Source organism: Elephantulus edwardii, unplaced genomic scaffold (genome assembly GCF_000299155.1).
Source record: "Elephantulus edwardii isolate Elephantulus edwardi_28Jun2011 unplaced genomic scaffold, EleEdw1.0 scaffold00101, whole genome shotgun sequence".
NCBI classification, from domain to species: Eukaryota; Metazoa; Chordata; class Mammalia; order Macroscelidea; family Macroscelididae; genus Elephantulus; species Elephantulus edwardii.
Genome location: NW_006399851.1, coordinates 2772906 through 2782990, shown reverse-complemented (window position 1 = coordinate 2782990; position 10085 = coordinate 2772906). Strand labels below are relative to the sequence as shown.

At 34.2% G+C, this 10085-nt stretch overlaps 1 protein-coding gene across 1 annotated transcript in view; it reads left to right on the top strand.

The window, feature by feature from the left end:
• The window catches only part of LOC102856623, a 587398-nt gene that overhangs the window by 294803 nt on the left and 282510 nt on the right, over nucleotides 1-10085 (top strand). The window contains exon 8 of the mRNA XM_006891623.1: nucleotides 7956-8080. Within this exon, the coding sequence (XP_006891685.1) occupies nucleotides 7956-8080 (125 nt within the window). The remainder of the gene's footprint in view (nucleotides 1-7955; nucleotides 8081-10085) is intronic.

Below are 10085 nucleotides of genomic sequence, written 5' to 3'. Positions count from 1 at the left end.
TGTAAGGAGAGACAGGTCTTTAGAGAGGGACATCGTGCTGGGTAGTGTAGAGGGACAGCGCAGGAGGGGAAGACGCTCTATGAGGTGGATTGATTCAGTGACTGGGGTGTAATCGGGATGGGTTTGTCAGAAGCAAAGAGATTGGCACAGGATAGAGCACGGTTTAGGGCTGTTGTACATAGGGTCACTATGGGTCACAAACGACTCGACGGCACATAACAATATTAGTACTTAATGATATAAACTTTATTGGCCATTTCTTGACCATCTAAAAAAACTTGATACTGTACAGTTAACTCCAACTCAAACCATGTACTGTATTTTCATTTCTATTATGTTGTAGCTAACTGCTTTGAAGTTGGTCCTTAATCAAGATTATGCCACAGCCAACTGAAGTTATGCCCATGCCATGCCCAATCAAAGTAAATGTTAAACACCATGAGTTGTTGTGGATTAGACTGCTGTGCTCTGTAAAGTTTTCACTGGTAGATTTTCTAGATTATCATATCATCTTTGTCTAGAAGATATTTTACCACTCTTTCCAGAATAGTAACAACAGAGAAGTTTACTGAGACCAATGTGCAATGGGTGGGCGTAATGCAAGCACATCAAAAATAAAGACTTTTGTGAACAAACCAATTCATTATTTTGATGCTTGGTAGCAATTCCAACTTTGTCTCAAATGAGACTGAATAGAGTATTTGTTTATAAGTACTCTTTTTAGAGTAATTTATAAAGAAACATCAAATTTTAAATGTGTATAGTACAGACTCATATTTTTATATTGTTTTGCAAGGGGTGCAAAAAATATTTCAAATTGAAAAAAAATTAAAGTTCTCGTATTTTTTCAAAAAAAATTGGCACAATTTTATTTACTAGGAATTTGTGTAATTAGAAAATGGCAATATAACACAATGGAAGTCATCTGATTAAATCATTTTCTTTGTACTAGAGTTATGAAGACTAAAAAAGATAAAATAGGGATGTGATAAAAAATATTTGCATTTCACAGCTTTCTTAGAAGGATTTTTTTTGTTCTTGATTTTCCTTCTTTTTTAAATAAATTTTTCTTTTGTATTTGTTTCCTTACAAAGTTTGTATACATTGTTTTTCACACCACATTTCCCCCCTTTTTTTTATCCACTCCTTCCTTCACCCATCAAATAGTGTGGCCTTATGGGTAACCCCACCCCCACTGTGGCCCATCCTTGCCCCTCTGCTTCTCCTTTCCCCCCATATATCCTCATACACAGTCTATAATAATTGTCTTATACACTATATGTCATTTTGAGAGAGTTCACTTAGCATAATGTGCTCCAGTACCTCACAAGTTAGGACAATTTACAAGTTATTTACAAAATTATCGCTCCTGCATCATGTATTCCATCATTTGCATGTACTATAATTCCTCAATACATTCTATTGTGATGGACATTTGGACTGTTTCCATGTTCTTGTGATGGTGAATAATACTGCTCTGAACATTGTTGTATAAGTCTCTGTTGGTGCCTTAGTTCTAATTTTCTTAGTTTATTCCAAGCACTGTGACATTGATATGTCAAATGTGATAATGGTTACCCATGGTGGACAGTGTTTAGTGGAGTTCCCAATTAAAACAGGCTTGGAGCAGGAGTAGCATTCATTTCCAGAAACCCTGTGAACCTAGATAAACAATGAAAGTTATACAAGTGTTTAGGTCTTTTGTTCATAGGGTCTCTATGAGTCATCAATGACTCAAAAGCACTTAGGAACAACAATACTACAAGCAGTGGAATAGTTGTGTTATAAGGAATTTCTATGTTCAGCTTTTTTGAGGAAGAGCAAACTGCCTTCCAGAGTGATTGTGCCATTTTACAATGCCATCAACAGTGTTAAGAGTTCCTATCTCTCCACATCCTCTCCAATATTTATTAGTTGTTGTCCTGCCAAACTTTGCCACTGCTTTGGGGAAAGATGACCTTTCATTGTTGTTTTGATTAGGACCTCTCATTGGTAGTAATTTTGAATTAGAAGACAATGGGATGGAACATGCAGATATTTGAAAGAAAACAGTTGCCAACTCAAGATCCTGTACCTAGCAAAGCTCTCCATCAAATATGGAGAAATCAAATCTTCTGCAGAAATTAAAGGGCTTAAGGAATTTTTGAAAACAAGACCATCCTTCACACAGAGACACCAAAGGCAAGTGGACAGACCATAGTAACACAAAACAAAAAAGAAACTCATAATTATGGCAATGAGAAAGCCTGGCCTGTCAATAATCACACTTAATGTGAATGGACTAAATGCACCAATCAAGAAAAAAGGGTAACAGAATGGATTAAAAAAAAAAAGCCCATCAATATGTTGTCAACAAGAGACACATCTGAGAATTGAAGAGAAAGATAGACTCAAAATCAAAGGTGGGGAAAAAGTAAACACCAAGTAAATTAACTGAATTTTTAAATAAAATTAATTTTCACAATTGATATAATCAATGATATAATTATGATCAATCATAATTGATCAATTTAATAATACAACATAATACATACTGCTGATCCCACTAGAGAGCTGAGGAAATATTTATTTGTTAATTTTCATTCTTTTTTTTTAAATATTGGTTTGCTCACCAAGTTCGTATACTTTGTTTCACACTATTTTTCATTCATATTGTGTTTTATACAATCATTCCCATGCTTTATGGTTTATAAAATCAATTACCATTGGACATTGCTCATCATTTTCCAATCTTTTCAGATCTCCACTAGATCCTTCCTATTTCCTTCTCGCCCTCTTCCACCCACCAATCTTAGCAACCCTATAGTTTCACCCCTACCCATCCTCATCCCTCTGCTTTTACCTCTTCCCAACTTGGATCCCCATACATGTTTTACTAGCTATCCTTTTATTTTTACAATGATGATCTTATGCAGTATTTGTCCTTATGAGACTGAGTTGACGCAGCATAATGCTTTCCAGATTCCAAAATTATGTAGTATTTTTCAAAATCACTGTTTTTGAGTGCTGCTTAGTATTCCATTCTGAGACTATACCACGGTTTCTGAATCCATTCAGTTGTAGTTGGATATTTCGGCTGTTTCTATGACCTTCTCATGGTGAATAATGCTGTTATGAACATTGGTGTACAGATAGCTGTTTGTTTCTCAGTTCTCATTTTCTTGGGGTGTATTTCTAATAATACAATAGGTGGATCATATTGAATTTCTATGTTCAGCTTTTTGGGGAAACCCCAAACTGTCTTCCAGAGTGGTTGTACCATTTTACAATCCCACCAACAGTGTATGAGAGTTCACTTTACTCCACAGCCTCTCCAACATTTATTGCTTGCCACCCTGCTAAACTTTACCACTTCTACTGGAGTAAGACTGTGTCTCATTGCTCTTTTTATTTGCATCTCTCTTATTGCCAGTGATTTTGAACATTTCTTCATGTGTCTGTTGGCTATCCAAATATCTTCCTCTGTAAAAAGTTTTTCTGTTTATCTTTTGGTCAGTTTGTAATTGGGTTGTCAGTCTTTTTCATCTAGAGGCCCAGGAGCATTCTGTAAACTTTTGCTATGGGACCCTTTTCTGAGACAGTATTGCCAAATGTCTGTTCTCAGTTGGTAGGTTTTCTTTTCACCCTGTTGAAAAAGATTTACTGATGAGCAGAGAGATTTAATCTTTAGAAGGTCCCATTTATCAATTTTATCCTCTCCGTATTGTTCGTTTCTGTCTGTATTTGGCAGTCTCTTTATACTATAGGCTAGGCCTTCTACACTTAATCTCAGATTGATTGTTTTTCTTATATTGATTCATCCTTGCATACCTCTTATGGATCCCACTTGGTCATGACCAATTTTTTTTTTTTTTAAGGATTTTTGAGTCTACGTTCGTGAGAGATATTGGTCTGTAGTTTCCTCTTTTGGAATTATCTTTGCCTGGTTTGGGTATTAGGGTTATGCTTGCTTCATAGAATGTCTCAGAGTATGTTCCTTCTTTTTTATTTTTTTGAAATAGCATAAGTAGAAATGGTGATAAATCTTCTCTAAATGTTTCATAGAATTCAGCAATGGAGCCATTTGGTCCAGGACTCTTTTTTGGGGGGAATCTTTATATGACCTGTGCTATTTCTCCCTTTTATTAAATTTACCAATTTTTTTGTCAATTTATCAACCTTTTCAAAAAACCAGCTCCTGATCTTGTTGAAGTTTTCAATTGTTTTTCTGTTTTCTATCTCATTGATCTCCACACTTGTTCTTATAATTTCCTTTCTTTTCTAGAAGCTGTGGGGTTAGATTGTTGTTCTTTTTTTATTTGACTAAGGTGTTGCGTTAGATCATTAATTTTGCTACTTTCTTCGTTTTTAATGTTTTTGCCTATTGCTATGAACTGCTTTCTGAGGACCACCTTAGCTGCATTCCAGAGGTTTTGTTGCATTTTCATTATCATTTGTTTTAAGAAACTTTATTTTGTACTTTATTTTTCCTAAGACCCACTTGTGTTCTATAAGTTTGTTATTTAGCTTCCATGTTGGTGGTTGTATAAGCTTTATCCTCTTTTGGTTAATTTCTAGTTTTATGGCATTGTGATCTAAGAAGATCCTTTGTATTATTTCAATGTTTCTGAATTTGTTGAGGATTGCTTTGTGCCCTAATATGTAATTCTGGAAAATGTCCCATGTGCACTTTAGAAGAAAGTGAATTAAGAGTTAGTTGGGTGCAGTGCTTGGCATACATGAAAAAGTTCAAGTTGGTGGAATATATCCACAAGTTTAAGTTGTCTGTACATCCAGTTTAGATCTTCGACATCTCTGTTAAATTTATTTTGAGTTGTCCAATCCTTTGGTGAGAGTTACATGTTAAATTATCCTGCTACTATTATGGGGCTATTTCTTTCTTCAGTTCTGTTAACAGTTGTATGTATTTAGCTGGTTTATCATTTGGGGCATAGATTTCCACCAATGTTATGTTTTCTTGATCTACTGTGCTTTTAATCACTAGATAGTACACTTCCTGATATTTTATGGTGATTTTCATTCTGAAGTCTGTTTTATCAGAGATTAGTATTACTACTTCTGCTTTTTTGTGGTTGTTGTTTGTATATATTTTTTCCAGCCTTTCATTTTGAGTCTTTCTTTCTTAGGTGTGCTTCTATGTATTCTTGTACATATTGATGGGCTGCTACCCTTTTTCTCTTGATTGGTGCATTTAGTCCATTCACATTAAGTGTGATTATTGATAGGCCGGATTTTCTCATTGCAATTTTTCTGTGTTTCTTTTTTATTGTTTCTGGCTACTATGGTCCATCCACTTGCCTTTTGTGTCTCTGTGTGAAGAATTTCCTTTAAAAGTTCTTGTCGATTTGGTCTTGTTTTCATAAATTCCTTAAGTTCTTTTATTTCTGAAAAGGATAAGATTTATTCTTCATATTTGATGGAGAACTTTTCTGGGTATAATATCTTCAGTATCTTTCAATTTTCTGTATATGCCATCCTATTGTCTCATTGCTTGCTTGGTTTTGGCTGAAAAATTGGGACTTAATCTGATTGCTTTTCCTTTGTAGGTGATCTTGGTTTTTCTTGTGCTGCTTTTAATATTCTGTCCTTATCTTTTATTTTGGAAAATTTGACTATCATGTGTCTTGTTGTGTTTCTTTTGCATCTAGTTTATTTGATGTTCGCTGACCTTTTTGAATATAGGTTTCCTCTTCTTAACGAAATCTGTGAAGCTTTCTTCTAATACCTTTTCCACAATTTTTAAATCATTTTCTTGTACCTCTTATATTCTGAAATTCCAATCATGCATATCTTTTTCCTTTTGATGTCATCCCACATGATTCTAATGTTTTCTTCATTTTCTTTATGTTTCATCTCTGATTTTTTTTCTTTTAGGATGTTTCCATTGAAGTTCTGTCTTACAGCTCACTGACTGTCTGCTTCACATTCTCTGTTCTACTTTTTTATCCCTTCAGCATTTTACTCAATACCTTAAGAAATACCTGTGGTATCAACAGTCAGGAAATAAAATGGTATCTTGTATTCTACAAATCTGCACAAGACCTCTTTAAGTCATTAAAAAGCAAAGATGTCATTTTGAGTATTAAGCTGCACTTGACACAAGTTTAGCCTTTTGAATCACCTCACATGATTTGAACATTGAGCCATAAATAAGGAAAACCAAAGAAAAATATATATAATTTACTACTTATGGTTTGAGTGAATAATGTTGAATATGATAAGGACTATCATAAAAATAGTGAGTTTGATCCTTGTGGAATTGCACTGATAATCCACAGATTGTACCTCTCTGGTTGTTGAAATCCACCAGTGACTCCGTAGGAAAAGATAGATAGTCCCCATGCTATTTACAGTCCCAAAAATACAATGAAGAATCAGCTGTGAGTTGAGTCTGGCTCAAAGGCAGTGAGTTTTGAGTAAAGATTAGAGGAACAAACATATCTTTCTTGAATAAACTTCCTTTGGAATGTTCCTTAGAAGATTGGATAGTAGCACTTTAGAGCAGAGGATTAAAGAAAAAGAAAAAAAAGAGAGGATCCTCGGTAAGATAGATTAATATGGTACTTATAAAAATGGTTTCAAACTTAGCAATGACTGTGCACAGCATCAGATAGTGTTTTATTTAATTGTACATAGAATTACTTCGAGTCAGAATTTACTCCAGATCACCAAGTAACGTTTTTTAGATGCAGGTGAAGCCTAAATTTCTTCTTTTTCTATACAAATAATATCCAAGCTACTGTATAGCAGCAATTTTTTTAACAAAATCTTATCGAAGAGTCTAATGTATAAAACAAGTAAAAATTGAGCTATTTGAGTTGAGAAGGAATAAAAAACAAAGAAGAAGATTAAGTGCTCTTTCAATTTCTTACTGAGGCTGGTCTGCTCTGCTAAGACACATTGGTCACCCGCCATACTCTGGAAGACTGTATCAGAAACATTATTTCTGGATCCATTATCATACGTCTATGACATGTTTCTCTCAATCTTGTAGTAAGTTAGTTTTGCAGTTATGTAAGTTAAAATGTATGGTGTTGAGAGTTACACGTTGTGGTACACAGGAACTATTAGTAATAATAATAGAACTAAGATGTTTATCATAAGTGGAGGGCAAAGGTGAAGAGAGATTCCTAATGACTTTTTATCTTTAATGCTAGATGTTTATGAAATCTCTCTACCTGCTTTTCTCATAGCTCAATTATTTATAACTTCTTTCAAACACTATTTTTCCTTTATGTTTTCACCTAATGGTAGGGAAAGAAGCATGTCTGTCATTTGGTCAAAATATTTATTACTTATTCACTATCTCATTGTCTGATACTCTACATTTACAATATTGAAAAATCTACAATCTGGCTATTCTGTGAATTAAGGACATAAGTCTGACAGTAACCAATGCTGAGGTAAAAGGTAAGAGTAAAAATGCTAGCTGTGTTGGTTAAGTTTGTGTGTTACTTTGGGCCACAAATTTCAGTATTTGGGCAGTTATGAAATAATAAAATATCACAATTATATATTGATATAATTTTGTTATGTAATGATATAGTCAACTTTCATTTTACAATGTGTTATGATCATCTTTCATTTTTGCATAACATTGAATAATCACTTGGTTTTGGGAATCTAATCCTTTCAGTAAGTGAAATGTGTGTCATTGTGACTAATATAAATACACAATCATGATGATGTTTATTTCTCATTCCACGAACATTTACGGAAACTGTTCATTAGAAATTAAGCAATTTAATATGACAAAATCTCAGCAATTATGAGAATGGGAATTCAGGAGAAAATCTGGAATGTTCATCATTTCAGTGCAAAAATTTTACTTTATGGCTATAAATACTTTTTGACAATCAATGATTCTACAAATAATTTTGAGGAAAATGTTAATAATGGGCAATACATATGTAGCTTATGGTACTAATATTAATTTATTTTATTTAATTAACAAGGAACATGGCCTGACTGATCATCCCACAAAGAAAAAATTAATGTTTGGGAAAACTAAAGAAATTGAAGATTATTCACAGGGAATGTCTTATTTGGAAGAACTAGAGAAGCACAGATACTCAGTATGGTGAGTTATTATCACTCATCTTTTAATTTTAAAATTTAATTTATCAAATTCATTCAATTTATTCATTCCATTAGTTTATTGGTTCATTTTACAAATAGGGATTGAATGACAATTATCTATAGCACAATCTGTGTCTTAGCTTGGGAAGACTGAAGTTGATTGAGATTGGAGATAGAATTGGTTCAAAGTTGCCACAGTGGAAAAATGAAGAATGATTTGGTCTGGGCAATGTTTAGAGTTTAAATTGGAAGGAAAACTGGTGTTGATACATGCTACAACCCTTAATTAGATTCAACCAAATAATACTTATCAGTCTTTATTAACAAAAGTATGTGTGTGTGTGTGTGTGTGTGTGTGTGTGTGTGTGTATATATATATATATATATATATGTGTGTGTATATTTGTGTGTGTGTGTGCCTATTGTTGCAAACTGACTTATAAATACCAAAAATGCATGAAACTGTGAGACCTGGAGCTTCTTATTGGCACTATGTACTGGATAGTGCAATGAAAACATTCACCAGGATTGTTGGGATGGAACTTTATTGACTCTGTGATACAGGAAATAACATGTGTGAGAAAGATGGAATAACTAGTCTCAGTTGTCTATGTCTACCCATTACTTCTGTGGCTACCTTAAGATCAATACTTTGAATGACTCCACCTCCCCACCCTTGCCACCAGATATGTATTTACTCTATGACTTGATTCTCAACAAATTAGCTCTCATGGAATGCATAATTTCAGTTCAAATTTGTTTTTCCAATTATACTTTTACACTTATCACTTCTTTCGTTAAACCTGGAAGTTCAAACTTTTCAACTAGTACTATCCAACTAATACCATCCAGTTAGATAGAATATTATGCCAAGACTGTGTAATAAGTTGTTCTTTGTATCAGGAGAAGCAGCCTTGTGTCTTAGAAGTACCCGATAGGGAAAGGAAGCTAGACAGAAAGAAATGTTCATGATTTGAAGAAAAAACAACAACAACAACCAATATATAGTATTTTCAAGAATTTGCTATGCTCCCTTTTCCTAAGTCATTCTCAGTTTGTCATTTTTTAGAGGGGAGAAAAAACGTGTGGTTCAAGCTTATTACCACCAAGATAGAGGTACTTTGTGCTGATTATGAAATGTAGAGCAAAGGGCTTGAACTTGGGCTGGCCTGCTTGCTAGTTCTGATTCCTATTTGAAGTTCATATGAACTAAGCTTCAGACTTGGTGAGTCTCAGATTTTTAGCTCCTGCAGTTGCCCTTGCTGGTTCTCTAGCCTTCTTGTGATGACTCATCTTTCCTTTGGCATAGAATTGTAACTTTTCAGAGTCAGGTATACTCACTTCTATAATGTAGTAATTATTTTACCATAAAAGTAAAAGAACTGGAGATCCCAAGAAGTCTCAGAGTTTAGTTTCTGGCAGATCACTTAAGCAGTTCCTTGAAGGTATTAGTCCTTCCTTCAGCAGATTTTTGCGGAAGACCTAAGCTTGAAAAAACAAACTTTGTTCTCAGTTTTGTGGGTTTGCAGTTCAGGCAGCGCATGTCAAAGAAGACATGTCTACTTTAGCTTTCTTAGAGCTTCATGGAGTGGTTCAGGTTCATGTTTCAACAAAGATCATATATATCTGGTGCTCTGGTTTTTGCTTTCAACTCAATTCCTCACTTCTCTATGTGTGTCTCTCTTCCTCAATACTTAAGCTTCTTCACAGCGTGGTATCTGGGGTCCAAGGACCATATTTGTAAGCAGAGAGTATAGAATGTGCAGGTCTCTTGAGGTAAAAGTTTGAAAGTTACAGTGATACCTACTATATTATATTGATTAAGACAAGTCCCAGGCCAATTCAGCTTTACAGGCAAGAAAGAGACTATTCACCAGTGATAAGAAATTAGCAAGGCTGAATTGTAGAATAGCACATTGGGGTTAAAATACTCTGTGGTATATTCGCACAATGGAATACTTGCTGCATTGAAAAACAAGGAACTCATGCAATATTATTCAAAATGG